Source organism: Cherax quadricarinatus, chromosome 75 (assembly GCF_038502225.1).
Source record: "Cherax quadricarinatus isolate ZL_2023a chromosome 75, ASM3850222v1, whole genome shotgun sequence".
NCBI lineage: Eukaryota > Metazoa > Arthropoda > Malacostraca > Decapoda > Parastacidae > Cherax > Cherax quadricarinatus.
Window position 1 is genome coordinate 5,212,995 of NC_091366.1, and position 16,423 is coordinate 5,229,417.

Sequence of the window (16,423 nt, forward strand, 5' to 3'; positions counted from 1 at the left end):
AATCATAATTATTAAAGGGGTGGAAGGGTAAGCCAGTGGGAGGCCTCGGTCAGATGACCAAAATCTCCAGCTTCGGGTCACATTATAACGAAGACCCGCGTCCTGTTTCTTGACAAACCTTACCTAACTTAACCTTTGTCTCTTCGTTAACTCTCCAGCCTCTGACCCCTTTCTCGCTACCATGACTACCTTCTTATTGACACCTCTACAACTGTTGCAATACTTTTTTCTACTACTACCACTACTACTACTACTACTACTACTACTACTACTACTACTACCACTACTACTACTACTACTACAACTACTAGTACTACCATCACTACAATACTATACCCTCCTCTCGTTATACTCCTGACCTCGTCCCAATGCGACCAATTATGTAAGTGTATTTATGTAAGTGCGTTTGTGCGTGTATGTTTGGGGGTCTGAAATGGACTAATCTACTTCACAATATTCCTTATGGGAACAAATTCGGTCAGTACTGGCACCTGAACATACTTCTGGAATGAAAAAATATCGTTAACCGGGGGTCCACTATATATTCTAGCTCCCTAACCTGCACTTTTATGTGCGATTAGTTAATGGTCCAAATCGGGTCGAAATGCTGTCATAAGTTTAAGTCTCCAAGTACGGGTTATCTGCGTAGAGAACTCTTAACTCATTCATGTGACAGCTGACAGGACATAAACAACTCTGACCTTGCCTCGCACCAAGACGATTTCTTTCAGTCGAACACAACCAGATGCTACTTGATGGCAGGGCGGCTGAGTAGATTTTTATTATAATACTCGTCAGGAGACAAATGTCTCCCGATATAGTGAGTAGATTGTAAATAAGTGATTCAGAGAACCGACAAATTGATGATTGAGACACTTGTGCGACACCTGGGTATCCTTATTGTGGTAATGCTTCGCCAACAAGTGGCTTCCTTGGTCCGGTGCAGAGATGAATGGTGGTAGGCGAGAAGGAGTTTGAGGTAATTAATCGGTCAGCCTGGAATCGATGTGAGTAGAGGTTAGGTTAAGGCAGGTAAGCTTCGTTAGGAAACACGACAAGTGTTTCCTGACTCGGGTCTTAGATGAAAGTAGACGACAGGGAGGTGTAGAATTTGTGTGTAAATTACCTAGGTTAATCCCTAAAAAAAAGTCAAAGTGACTTATTTCCACTGGAGTCCTTGTACACACAAAAATATTCTGCATAATATCATTATCAGATATATTTACATTGTAATAATGTTGGTAGAATTACCGACAATATGTTAGGTAAAAGGACACAAGTGCAACTAATGTGACATTTATTGTGGCAACGTTTCGCTATACATATGCTGCTATGTATGATAATTTATGTAACTGTATTTATGTATACATATACCTAAATACTTATTTACTAGGGACCCTTAAAGTGTTGTAGGCCTTGCTAATAATATTTAATTATTTGCAGGGACCATTCCTTATAATCCCATGGTGTCTTGGAGAGTGAGAGGAGCCAATGGGAACCTAGATTAGTTAAATGAGATAAGATTTTGTTCGGGTTTTTAACCCCGGAGGGTTAGCCACCCAGTATAACCCAAGAGAGGCAGTGCGTCATCGAGGACTGTCTGTCTTATTTCCACTGTTGTCTTCAATCTTGTCCCTCAGGATGCGACCCACACCAGTCGACTAACACCCAGGTACCTGCTTGCTAGGTAAACCGGACAGCAGGTGCAAGGAAACGCGTCCAATGTTTTCACCCCGCCGGGAATCGAACCCGGGAATTCAGAATGTGAAGCGAGCGCTTTACCAACCAGGCCACAAATAAAGGTCAAACTCCATAAATAAAGAAAATACGTTCTAGTGTCTGCATGGTGGCAGGTAATTCCTGCATTGTGATTAATTCTCAAAAAAAGTGTACCCATAAGTGTACTTGTTAGAACAGGAATCTAGGAGTCTTGTGTTCTCTGGACCCAAATGGAAATAAGTCACTGACTTTTTTTTTGGGTTATCCTAGATAATCTACACATATCTACACATATCTACACACAATAACCAAAATCTGTAAACCCCACATTGCAATCCTTATACAGAATAAACTTGATTGATTGATTGATTGATATACTGTTATGTATGATAATTTATGCAACTGTATTTATGCGTACCTGTACCTGAATAAACTGACTTACTTAATGTGTCAACATTGATTGCCAGAGTGGGCATCTTACAAGTCCCCACAAGTACTGTTGCCAGGTATTTTACCATGACAGCGACCCACATCAGTCACCTAACGCCAAGGTACCTACTTATTACTAGGTAAACAGGGGCAACAGGTGTAAGGAAACATGCCCAATATTTCCACTCATCCAGGGATTGAACCCCGGTCCTTCAATTGTGAACCAAGGGCAACATAAACCAGAAGCCACCTATCAAGGGGGCTGGTGAAAGCCATCTGATCCATGGAGCTACCCTCACCATCACCAGATTACCTCCCATTCCGCAAAATGTATGACTCTTGTAGGCCCGGTGGCCTGGTGGCTAAAGCTCCCGCTTCACACACGGAGGGCCCGGGTTCGATTCCCGGCGGGTGGAAACATTCGACACGTTTCCTTACACCTGTTGTCCTGTTCACCTAGCAGCAAATAGGTACCTGAGTGTTAGTCGACTGGTGTGGGTCGCATCCTGGGGGACAAGATTAAGGACCCCAATGGAAATAAGTTAGACAGTCCTCGATGACGCACTGACTTTCTTGGGTTATCCTGGGTGGCTAACCCTCCGGGGTTAAAAATCCGAACGAAATCTTATCTTATCTTATCTCTAAGAGATTATAAAGTGTCCTACAGTAATATAATATGGTTAGTCCTTATTTTTGTTTCATTTTCTTTGTCAGTAAACTATTACCAATTTTCTATAATTCCTTTAATGCATAACTATGATATTTTTTTTTGTATGGCCATTCTGGCTTGTACCCATTATACGTATTAAATTCCTACTGAAGAATGAAGAGGTACTTTCTATAACACAAAATTAAAAAACTACAGGATTTATTGACAAAAATCTAAATTCGTGATTGTACAAAAGCCTTACATAAGTTGTCCTGGGTGGCTAACCTTCCTGGGTTAAAAATCCGTACAGAATCTTAAGAAACATTTGGAGATGATGGAAAATGACAGAGGAAAAAACTTTTGACAACTTTCAGTCCGACTAATTAATAGTCCAACTCGGACCGAAACGTCGTCATGAGACCATTCGTCTCTCGACCTCCGGGGAGAGAGGACGCACGCCTAGTAGCTACACCTGCCCTCTGGTGGTGACCTTTAGCAACTAGAAGACAAAATGGCGTACCGAGTGGGACAACGGATTAACACTGTTTGTATACAGCTGGTACGTGGCACGCTTACTGGAGCAACGATGCATACATTGCTACCTGCTATCATCAGGGACGCCTATGGTGTCCCCAACGAGGAAGTATATGGTGTTGCCTTGAATGGGATGACCAGAGTATTCCTAAAACTGAATCGTACCGGCGTCTACGACAGACTTGTTGAAGAGTATCAGGAGAGGAAGGTGACGGTGAACTCGGCAGTGGACGTCGTTATGCATGACGTATCCAGGTACTATACGTGGGTGAAGGTCAGGAATGTCCCTTTCGAGGCGACGGCGTATAGTATACAGGAGGTATTCAACAACTACGGTAAAGTCCATTCGGCAACGATGGGAGTATGGACAGAAGGGCCATATAAGGGACGACCTGAGGGCTCTTATACCCTCAAAATGACGTTGGCTAGGCCTATACCATCCTACGTCATGTTGGTGGAGTCCAGGACGCAGGTTTTTGTACACTATGCCGGCCAGAGAAAGACCTGTCGACTTTGTGGCTCATATGATCATATGGCAGCTCACTGTCCTAGAAGGCAGCCTACCAGGGCTCCTGGTACGTTGGCAGTGGAGCAGAGACCATGTGAGTTGATGCCTGAGTTGGGAGAGGTGGAACCAGTGACGAGTGGTCGATGGAGTGAAGAGGTAGAACGGGAAGTATCGACGGTCGGTACCTGTGTTACCATCCCAGAGGTGACAGGGGAGGGGCCCCCATCGCCTGAGGGACGGGTGGACGTGGAAGAGTCTACCCAGGAGAAGTTGCTGGATGCGGTGCTGAAGGAGTTCTTCGACGAGACGGTGGCCGGGGAGGATGGTCCTGAGAAGTCAAGTGAGATACAGCTGATGGTTGAGCAGCAGGAACAGGTGAAGGGTTCGAGGAATGCCAGAGAGGACATGGAAGTGGTGGTGGAAGTCCATCAGGAGGACGTGCAGGAAGTAGATTTGTGTGTGAGTGAGAGCTCACGAAAAAGGACTGCGGGTGCTTTTGACCTCGATGAGGTTTTAACACCTGGGCAGAGACCCGGGAAGAAGTCATGGGTAGTTGTAGGGGAAAAGGTAGGCAGGGGAGGGGGTGTACCGGGGAAGATCAGTGGGGGGGGGCAAGGAGGGGCTGGAGGCCAGGTTAGAAAAAAGGATAAAAATGGTACAGGTACTGAGAAAGGTGAAGTGAGTAAGATACAGCGGCATAGGGGTAAGCCCCCTCTTCTAGCAAATTCAAGTGTGTCACAATAAATGTCAATGGGCTTAAATCTGAGGTAAAAAGGGTTTGGTTAGAGTGGTTTTTACGAAGGTTTGATGTGGATGTATGTTTTTTGCAGGAGCATAACCATAGGTTAGGGAGTGAATTGAGTTTGAGGGGTTATAAAATGTTTGTCAGTAATGCTTTGCAATTAAAAGGAGGGGTAGCAGTAGCTGTAAAGGAGACCAGCCCATTGCGTGTCATGGGTTGGGAGGAGGGGGGAGGGGGGAGGGTTGTAAGGGTAGATGGGCACTGGGGGGTGAGGAGAGTATGTTTCATTGGTGTATATATGCCAGCATGTAACAATGTTAGAGTTAAAGTTGATTTTGTACGTGATGTTTTGATGTATTATTTGCGGGGTTTACCTTCCATAACTGTAATTGGAGGTGATTGGAACTGTGTGATTAGGTATGGGGATGTGACGCCGAGGGGGGCAGGATGTGTTTTGGGTGCACTACGGGATGTGTTGAGGGATGTAGGTGTTGTAGATGTGGTGGGCAGGGGGGAGTATGGGGTGGAGCACACGTTTATTCGTGGGAATTATGGGGCGAGGTTAGATAGGATATATGTGATGCAGGGGATTGGTGTGGAGAGAGTGAGGGCTTTTGATGTCGGTTTTTCGGATCATAGGGCGGTGATAGCTGATCTGCGGGTGGATGGTATAGTTCGCATATATGCTGGGTATTGGAAATTGAATGTGAGGCTTCTGCAGGAGGGGGATGAAGGCTCATCCTTTGAGGAATGGTGGAGACATTGCTGGGAGGGTAGGGATGGTGGGATGGATTTGCTTGACTGGTGGGAGATGCGAGCAAAGACAGCAATAGCAGAGTTTTTTAGGATACGTGGAAAGGAACAGGCAAGGTGGAGATATGGTTTGCAAAACTACCTGGAGGGACAGCTGAATGCTGTTTATGACGGGGGGGGGGGAAGGGAAGATGTGCGAGGTGAGGTGGATGGCTTAAGGAGTAGGATTGAAGGATTACATAATGAAAGGTTTAACGCGATTAGAGTTAGGGCAGGATTAGAGGAGGTGTTAAAGGGTGATCGACCATCAGGTTATGTCCTAAGAAAATTTAGGGAAAGGCAGATGGTGACTACCATAGCGCATCTAGTGGTCGCTGATGGGGGGGGGGGGTTATGTGGTGGGTCAAGGTCTTACTGATACAGATGATATTAGTGGTTATGCTGATTATTGGTTTAGGGAGAAATGGAGGAGGAACAAGGAAGTTGTCAGTGAGGAGGTATTTGGGGTTATGCAGAATACTATTGTATTGGGACAAGAGGAACAGGAAATGCTGGAGGGTAGTATTAGTGAGGAGGAGGTGGGGGAGGCGGTTTACGGGATGAGTCAGGGTAAGACGCCGGGCATTGATGGAATACCGAATGATTTTTATAGAGTTTATTGGGAATGCATTAGGTATGGGTTAGTGGAAGTCTTGAATCATATGTGGAGCAGTGGGAGGATGGGGAAGACCCAGAAAACAGGGATCGTTGTGTTGGTGCCGAAGAAGAAGGATGGGAAAGTATTGAATGATTATAGAGCAATATCCTTAATGTGTGCAGATTATAAAATTTATGCTAAAATTCTGGGCAATAGACTGAAGAAGGTTCTAGGATCAGTGGTACATGGGGGACAGTTTGGCATTCCGGGAAGAAGTATGAGGGACGGGCATAGTCAAATAAGGGATTTTATTGAGGACTGCACCGGAGGGGGAATACTTGGATTAGATTGGGCTAATGCGTATGATTGTGTGAATAGGGATTTCTTAAAAGTTTGTTTGGAACAGCTGGGTTTGGGGGAGAAGGTGGTGAGATGGGTGCAAACCTTGTATGAGGGAGCAGTTATTAGGGTACAGGTTAATGGTAAGTTGGGGGACCCAGTACTGATGGAGAGAGGTTTGAGGCAGGGCTGTCCACTCTCTCAGTTATTGTTTGCCTGCGTACAGAATCCATTTTATGGGCTGGTGGATGAGGTGATGATTGAACATGGGATTAGGGGGGGTGGGAGGGGGGGGATTGTGGGGTACGTAGATGATACTACCGTGCTGGTAAGGCATGAGGAAGATCTAAGGAAAGTTGGTGGAATCATTCAGATTTTTGGGGACGCCACGGGTATGAGAGTTAATTTAATGAAGTCGAGACTATTAGAGGTGGGGGATTGGGTGGGAGGGGGCTTGGGGGAGGGGTTGGGATGGTCAGTAGTGGACAGAATTAAGGTTTGTGGAATATGGTACATGGCGGAAGTGCAGGAAAGTAGGAAGATAAATTCGGAATTAGTTACGAGCAGGGTTTTGGGTAGGCTAGGAGGCTTAAGGGCTAGGGATGTAACATTACAGCAGAGAGTTTTAGTGGTCAACTCTCTGGTTTACAGTAAGGTGTGGGGAGTGGCTGAGGTGTTCCCTTTAAGAGCAGAGGATATTGCAGAAATCCAGAGGAAGGTTCTAAGGTATGTGTGGGGGTTTGGGAGGGCATGGTTGAGCAAGGACGTGGTGATGACGGAGGGGAGACGTGGGGGTCTTGGCCTGATGTCATTGGGTCATAGAGTAATGGCTTTATATATTAAACAAAGATATATTCGGACTGGGGGGAATAGAGGAGTCAGGGTAGGTAGGGTAATGGAGGATGCACGAAGATGGTGGTGTGGAAGGGATTTGAGGTATTGTGAGGATATGTTGAGGGTTTTATTACATGTTAAACAGGTGTCCACGTTAAAGGTCAAACGAATGGTGGGTGCTGTGGTAGGCAAGGGTGTCTTACAGGGACTTGCTGTATATCCAACATATGACTGGATAAGCATATGGAGGAAGTTTGGGTTGCTTAGAATACCAGCGAGGGTACGAGAGTTAGTATATCGTTTTCTGATGGGAATATTGGCCTCTAGGGATGTGTTATATAAAATGGGTCTTGTGAGAGAGGACTCATGCTTGCATTGTGGGGACATCGAAACGGCCTTTCATGCGGTATATTTTTGTCCCTCTTTGGAGGGGGTGAGGTTATGGATGGTGAGAGTTATCAGATTTTTGGGGGGGGGGGCAATGGCCATTCCTACGGGCCTTAATGTTGGATGTAACTGGGGTGCCGGGTGATGTGGGTAGAGCCTTAATGTATGTTATGACGGATTATTTACATGTATCTTGGGGGATGAGGGAGGTTAGGGGAGAGTTGAGGATAAAAGCGTTAGCAGCGAGATTTTATAGAACTATGTGTAGGAATAGGCAAGTCTATGGTGGGAGGTGGGTAGTTAGCTTTTCGGAGGGTTACCGGAATCTCACTGTGGGGGGCCTTCTCCTCATGAACCCAGGGGGCGGGCAAAGGGTTGGTCTCCTACCGGGGGATACATGAGGGTGGGTTGGTTTAGGCTTCTTTGTAGTGTGGATGGTGGGAGGGTTATGAATAGAGTGGAAGGGTGATGAATGAGGATTTGGAATCTATGGTTATGTTCACTGCATACAGGATAACCTTAAAAACCATGATGACTAAACCTTGGGATCTCGGGTTTAGAGCAGAATGATGTTAAGATAAGCACACAAGTTAACTTGATCGTTGTATAACTTATGTTTGTGAAGTGCTGTGACCCTGCACAGTTGCTTTGTGGGAAAAATTTTCTGCTATGTTTTATATATGAAATCATGATCTTTGGTTTAGTCAATTTTATAATCACATATAATGACACCTTTTTCTATGTACCTAATCATGTTATGTAATGATATATGAATTATAATGGATAGTGAGGTATTAGGTTAGGAGTGGGCAATTTTATTGTGTGATGCCCTTAATGGGGTTTCTATGAGATTGTAAACTGGTTTTGTTCAATGGTGTTATTGGGGAAAAAACAAGGATGGAACATGTACGAACTTGTATGTCAATATTTTTAATTATGACTACTGTATGTGCATGAGGAATTTTTATTCCCATGATAATGCTCAGTATAATAACATTGATAATAGGGAAAAGGGGGGGGGGGGTAGTATGTGCCGGCACGAAGTAAGTGCGGCGAGTCTTTAGACAATGAGAATTATAATTATATGCTAATTATTTGTTTATATATTATCTTTTAGACTGTTTATATATAAAAAAAAAAAAAAAAAAAAAAAAAAAAAAAAAAAAAAAAAAAAAAAATCAGCAATGATGTACTAGTGTTTCAAATAGGGAGATAAGGTTTTTTATGTCCTGTAACTAGACAGTTTTGATACCTTATGTTAGGATTTTGTTAGTTGTATGGGTTGTACTTGCGTATATAATGTTATGTCTTTTACTTGAGGGTGTTTCCTGCCCAGTGTTTATGTGAGGAGTTTCATTGTGAGATGTATCAATGTAATGTTTATTGTAGGCTTAGGTTTGCATAATGTTTAAATTAATGTTCTGTATAATTTTAATTTTTGTATGTTAAATAATATTTATTGTGCACTTTGTGCAAGGGGTCTAATTGTACAGAGTTGTGGGGGATTTATGTGGACACAGACATAAAATTTTTGAGTTTTTGGTTTTTGCTAATTTTTTTTTTTTGTTCGGTGCTGGAGCTCTCTCGCTCTTTATTATGTTAAGAGTTTCCTGCTATTTGCGGGAAGTATTAATGTGGTATGTCTTTGCAATTTTATTGTAGGGTTAGGTTAGCCTTTGTTTAATTATTGTAATGTATAATTTTATCCTTCGTATGCTGCATCATATCATCTGTGTACTTTGTGCAAGGAGGTTTTACTGTACTGTATAATAGGCATGATTTGTAGGTTTAGAATTTGTTGATGTTTTTTCTGAGCAGGTGTTATCCTGTTCGTTTCATTGTTCGGTGATGGTATATTCTTTAATACAATATGAATGTAACACTTGTGGTATGCTATGGGGTTGATGGTAGGTCATTGTATTTTCAAACGGTTAATAATTGTGTTCTTTTATTTATTTATATCTTGTACTGTGTCCTTTTAAATAAAATATAAAAAAAAAAAAAGTGTTTGAGTTAGACTTGCCTAGTCTGTGCCAGTAGGCCTATTGCAGTACTCCTCTATTTTAATATTCTTATGGACTAGGATCATCATGTAACTATATTTTCTCAGTTTTTTGAACGCAAAAATCTTCCAGATAGTGTCCCGTCGTATTCACAAAACTTGTTTCTCACTCCAGACTGAAGCTTAGAGATGATTCATAGAAGAAAGTCACACTCGTTGATGTGTAATTAGATGACTCAACCTGTTGAGTCACAAATAGTATAAGCAAAATATCATTACAGAGAGAAATTAAAGTTCCCCCCCCCCTAAAATCATTTAAAAAACGCGAACATTTAACAATGGATATAAGTCATTTTGACTTTTATTGGGTTATCCTACGTAATCTACACATATTGTGAAAAATTATTATTATTATAAACCAAATTATCTGCAGGAGGTTCACAGGAAATCACCTGAATTATTACCTGCAAGTAATTTGGGTGAGGTAAGTGTGACTAAGTCACAGTAGGTCATAGAACTGCAACTCCTTCGACTGCCCACTTCTACACCTCTTTCACAAAAAGCTAAACTCAACATTAAATTAATTACAGTATTGAAACCAGCTACTCTGATTCATTGTTATGGACTCTATATGATTAAGATTGCTGGGAACAAATATAATTGTTATACATAAATTAACAAAGAACTCTATATTACCACTTACCATATATTACTGGAACACACTGATGATGGAACACATCTTAACGTAACCCCTGACAGCTAGAATTTACGATGGCCAACGCAAAAACTACTGTACATTATAGGTAGGCGGTACTTAGTTGAGGGTTGCTTCTAGGAGAATTGTTGTCTTCTGTCTTCCACACTCAATTCTTGAGGTTCCGCAAATTTTCTGTCCCAAATCTTCAGCAGGGAACATTAACACGGGTTATTATTACAAATTCAGGCCGAAATAATTCAATTTGACGTCGGAAAACGTCGAATTATTAACACCATGCAGACTAATGCTCACTTATTAAATTAAATACGGTGTCTCCGGCGTTGCTCCTGGCTGTTCCCACCAGCTGATCTCCCCCCACTCAAAATTTCTCGAAGGGGGCAAATCAGAATCATATTTTATGACACAATTATTTATTTATAATTATTTATTTATAAGTTCTACATTTAGGAAATTACGTAGAAAAAAATCCACACATATGCTACTACGTATGATAATTTATGTAACTATGTGTATCTGTACTTAAATAAACTTGCTGGTTCCCCTTCATTTCCCAGCATACTGAAAGTCTTCAATATTTAAACATAATTAGCTTTTGTTCCCACAGGGCAGCGGAGATCGACATCATGCCCAGCCCTTCTAGGGTAGGGTAGGTGCCTGAGCCAGAGCTTGCAGCTCACAAGACTGTCATTCCCATTAGCCTCCTTGGGGCGGGGATGGCAGACCAGAGAGGCCTAGCTTGTGGCTAGGCCTGGGGACAGTTGGTCCCAAAGATGAGGAGGTACTTGTGCCTCCTCCCATGGGAGACTTAGGTCTCAGACACTCCCTAAAGAGGGAGCCAAGGCCGGGCCACCACTTGGAAAAGGCCCGGGCCGGGAGAATACCGGCGAATCTTTAATAATAATAACCGGGCCGCGGGGGCATTGACCCCCGGAACTCTCTCCAGGTAAACTCCAGATAAACTATACAACCATGAAAATGTAGCAGCTCACTGAAAGTGTATCCAATATGGCCATTTCAATTTTCTATATCTCTTTTTGACGTGCGTCGTGTCTATATCACACTGTGTAAAAACTCTATGCCGCGGGGGCGTTGACCCCCGAAACTCTCTCCAGGTAAACTCCAGGTAAACATAAAGGGCCCCAAAATTTGTAATCATTACCAGAAATTACTAAAGTAACCCGGTCTGAAAATCAATTTAAGACTCTTCTCAAAAACCACTTATTCGTCCAGAACTAAATAATCAACACTCAATATTTAACTTTACTAATAAATTTCCCATTTACCTAAACCTTAAAACCTCAAGACAAGTTATAAGAATATATGTTATACATTATAATGCAACAAATTCACAAGTATAATGCTTCATAATTTTGACCACTGTATCTATCATTGCCTAGTTAATTTTAAGCCTGCCCATAATGCTCTGCTGATACAAGGGGCTTTTGACATGCACACCCAAGTATTATATTCCTTGTACAGCTATGTATCATGTCCAAATGAAATATTGTATTGTATAACTAATATAAAATCCACTTACAGTGTAGTTTGGTGCTCTTATATTCCCTGGTAAACGAGACCAAAACCTCTGAAGGTATTTGAACGATCAGTGTGGAAGAAGATGTATAAATTATTACTCTCCACTAGTATGTTGTCTGGTACAATTGGTCCACACAACTTACTCCTGCAAAATGATAGTAATAACATTACAATGACAGATATACACCTCTCGATACATTTACTTTAAAAGCAACACTTTTCTCAGGTCTATTCGACAAAAACTGCAAATTTTCTAGGTGTATGAACACTGGAACACCTCCTCCTTGATATTTATTCACCAAAAATTATACAAATTTCGCTGTATAAACACACAGAGAGATTAACACCCATCTGCTAAATAAATACTGTATTTCTGTAGGATAATAAGCAGGCACATGTTGCAATGTGATTGAAAATTATGGTAAAACTTACCCATATACTAGTTGACCAGACCTTTTGAGGTCCTGGATCATTACGTAGTCGTAAGCACAGTCACTGTTGTATTCCAGCTCAAAGTGACTCCATTTTAATAATATCTTCTTCCCCTCTGGCAGTGTTATCTTCCAAGAACATTCAACATTATCAACGTAATTGCCACTGTTAACTACTGTTATGGCGCCGCTGTTACTGGTGAGTTCTAGCGGGGCAGGACAAGGGAAACAATGATTCAATTAGACTCACGAAATCGTAATGACACGATTGTAAACAAACCATACCACGGGTGGGGATAGAACCCGCGATCAGAGAGTCTCAAAACTCCAGAGTTATGTTGACGGTTTTGAGGGGACTTGAGCTAGAGTTCGTCACGGCCGCGCTAGCTGGAGATTCGTCTGTAAAAACTTGCATTTGTGGTCACAGTGGTGCCTATGTTAACCTTCCTATGGTGTATAAATATACCTAGTTGGATGAATCTTATTGTGGCTAACTGGTCCAGTGGCTAACGCGACGGTCTGGAGTTCTGAGATTCTCTGACCGCGGGTTCTAACCCCATCCGTGGTATGGTTTTTAATTCAATTAGGTTAGGTAAGGGTCGTCAGGAAACAGGACAAGTGTTTCCTAACGCGGGTCTTATATTATGACCCACAGCTGGAACTCTTGGTCATCTGACAGAGGCCTTCCACTGGCTTACCCTTCCACCACTTCAGAAATTATAATTATAACCATCAGATCTATAACCATTGCATGTTATTTAGCAGAATAGAAAAGATAACAAACCTTGGTTACCACTGCAAGTCAGTGTTGAAGTGTGCCAGACAGTGTGTTGACTCAATAAACCTGGTGAATTAAAACTGATTAATATATTGTAAATAAACAATTTAGGACACGATCACTCCTATTGCATCTTATAGTCAGGGATAAAATTGGTTAAATTATCAGTAAAATTATACAGTATATACTGTAACTTAGGTTAGGTAAGATTATATTATGTTAGGTTAGGTTAGTTAGGAAACAGAGTAAGTGTTTCCTGACGTGGGTCTTGAGCTTTTGGGCATCTGACTGAAGCCTTCCACTGGCTTACCATTCCACCACTTTAAAAATTATAGCTATGATTATAATCATTTCACTCTTAAATATGCTAATAAGAAAATGGTAATAGTAGCGTTGTTCATTGTTATTTGAGGGATAATTCGAAAAGCAAAAATACGTTAAGTATTTCAGGCAAATTTGGTCAATTTTGTGCCCAGGATGCGACCCACACCAGCCGATTAACTCACAGGTAGCTAGCTATCTTACTGCTAGGTGAACATGGACAGCAGGTGTCTTCAGGAAAGACGCCCAATGTTTTCACCCGTACCGGGGATCGAACCAGGGACCTCAGTGCGTGAGGTGAGTACGCTACCAACCGAGCTACGATGGCTAAGGCAAGGTGAGTAAAGCAGAAGGCTCTCTCCTCATTCTCTGTTTGCATTAATATTTCCTAAATGCATTGACACGAAGTTGCTGATTAATTATTACTGATTAATTAATTACTGATTGATTAATTAATTAATTACTAATTGATTAATTAATACTCACTGTTCACCTTGGTCTTCCTTTCCAAGTCAGCGATCTGTGAGGGAAAGGAGTCTACTCTTGTGCTGATGGAACTGACTTTGGTGGTGAGGGAACTTATCTGTGTGGAGAAGGAATTGACCTTTGTGTTGAGAGAGTTGACTCGTGTGTTAAGGTCGCCGACCTGTGTACTAAGAGAGTTGACTTGTGTACTTAGAGAGTTGACTTGTGTACTAAGAGAGTCGACTTTTGTGCTAATGGAGCCAATATCTGTCTTGAGGGAACTGACTTGTGCAGTGATTGAGGCGACTTCCGAGTTGCTCTCGGTAATCTCCTCTTGTTGTAAAGTTTGCAGTTCCTGTTGCACATTCAGCTTTGCTTCGAATCCTATCATAAAAAGAAAGTATATAAAGATTTAATATAGTAAGATCACAGTAAACAGGTAATATCACAATAATGCAAAACAACCACTGTGAAAAAATAATGAACTTCCAAGCGCTTTCGTGATATCTCACATTATCAAGGAACTGTAAAAATAATGGAACAGCAGAAGGCTTGTTGAATATCTGTATAAATTAAAAGAAATCACTCAAAATGTGTAACAGCAAATATAATAATAATATCAGAGTGTAAAAACTAGAGTAGTAATCCCTGTGGGACTCTCTCTCTCTCTCTCTCTCTCTCTCTCTCTCTCTCTCTCTCTCTCTCTCTCTCTCTCTCTCTCTCTCTCTCTCTCTCTCTCTCTCTCTCTCCCTCTCTCTTACTCTTAATTGTCATCCCCTCAAGGAAGGTTCCTTGATATTAGTGAGGGGCTCTTGATTTAGGGAATTGGATCTGTGCTCCAGTTCCCTAAGTTAAGCCTGAATGCCTTCCACATCCCTCTCCCAGGTGCTGTATAATCCTCCGGGTTTAGCGCTTCCCCCTTGATTATAATAATAATAATATAACTTGGTCACAATTGTGACCAGATCTACCTGAGTTCATTACCTTCGTAACTTACTCAGCTATCATAAGTTAGTAACTTACTCAGCTATCATAAGTTAGTAACTTACTCAGCTATCATAAGTTTGTAACTTACTCAGCTATCATAAGTTTGTAACTTACTCAGCTATCATAAGTTAGTAACTTACTCAGCTATCATAAGTTTGTAACTTACTCAGCTATCATAAGTTTGTAACTTACTCAGCTATCATAAGTTTGTAACTTACTCAGCTATCATAAGTTAGTAACTTACTCAGCTATCATAAGTTTGTAACTTACTCAGCTATCATAAGTTTGTAACTTACTCAGCTATCATAAGTTAGTAACTTACTCAGCTATCATAAGTTAGTAACTTACTAAGCTATCATAAGTTTGTAACTTACTCAGCTATCATAAGTTTGTAACTTACTCAGCTATCATAAGTTAGTAACTTACTCAGCTATCATAAGTTAGTAACTTACTCAGCTATCATAAGTTTGTAACTTACTCAGCTATCATAAGTTAGTAACTTACTCAGCTATCATAAGTTTGTAACTTACTCAGCTATCATAAGTTAGTAACTTACTCAGCTATCATAAGTTTGTAACTTACTCAGCTATCATAAGTTTGTAACTTACTCAGCTATCATAAGTTAGTAACTTACTCAGCTATCATAAGTTTGTAACTTACTCAGCTACCACAAGTTTGTAACTTACTCAGCTATCATAAGTTTGTAACTTACTCAGCTACCACAAGTTTGTAACTTACTCAGCTATCATAAGTTTGTAACTTACTCAGCTACCACAAGTTTGTAACTTACTCAGCTATCATAAGTTAGTAACTTACTCAGCTATCATAAGTTTGTAACTTACTCAGCTACCACAAGTTTGTAACTTACTCAGTTATCATAAGTTAGTAACTTACTCAGCTATCATAAGTTTGTAACTTACTCAGCTATCATAAGTTAGTAACTTACTCAGCTATCATAAGTTAGTAACTTACTCAGCTATCATAAGTTTGTAACTTACTCAGCTATCATAAGTTAGTAACTTACTCAGCTATCATAAGTTAGTAACTTACTCAGCTATCATAAGTTTGTAACTTACTCAGCTATCATAAGTTAGTAACTTACTCAGCTATCATAAGTTTGTAACTTACTCAGCTATCATAAGTTAGTAACTTACTCAGCTTTCATAAGTTTGTAACTTACTCAGCTATCATAAGTTTGTAACTTACTCAGCTATCATAAGTTAGTAACTTACTCAGCTATCATAAGTTTGTAACTTACTCAGCTACCACAAGTTTGTAACTTACTCAGCTATCATAAGTTTGTAACTTACTCAGCTACCACAAGTTTGTAACTTACTCAGCTATCATAAGTTTGTAACTTACTCAGCTACGACAAGTTTGTAACTTACTCAGCTATCATAAGTTAGTAACTTACTCAGCTATCATAAGTTTGTAACTTACTCAGCTACCACAAGTTTGTAACTTACTCAGTTATCATAAGTTAGTAACTTACTCAGCTATCATAAGTTTGTAACTTACTCAGCTATCATAAGTTAGTAACTTACTCAGCTATCATAAGTTAGTAACTTACTCAGCTATCATAAGTTTGTAACTTACTCAGCTATCATAAGTTAGTAACTTACTCAGCTATCATAAGTTAGTAACTTACTCAGCT

The 16,423-nt window shown here is 41.0% G+C and overlaps 1 protein-coding gene across 2 annotated transcripts in view; it reads right to left on the bottom strand.

Moving 5' to 3' along the window:
* Positions 1-244: 244 nt before the first annotated feature.
* LOC128691885 (repetitive organellar protein-like) overlaps positions 245-16,423 on the bottom strand; it is a 34,648-nt gene continuing 18,469 nt past the window's right edge. The window contains exons 4-8 of one of the 2 annotated variants that reach the window (XM_070100965.1): positions 13,804-14,166; positions 13,003-13,062; positions 12,220-12,424; positions 11,789-11,932; positions 245-996 (exon numbers count right to left, since the gene is read on the bottom strand). In XM_070100965.1, coding sequence (XP_069957066.1) covers positions 11,806-11,932; positions 12,220-12,424; positions 13,003-13,062; positions 13,804-14,166 — 755 coding nt within the window. In that variant the 3' untranslated portion in view covers positions 245-996; positions 11,789-11,805. Of the gene's footprint in view, positions 997-9,654; positions 9,775-11,788; positions 11,933-12,219; positions 12,425-13,002; positions 13,063-13,803; positions 14,167-16,423 lie in introns of those variants that run through there. The other variant, XM_070100964.1, reaches the window with a different exon arrangement.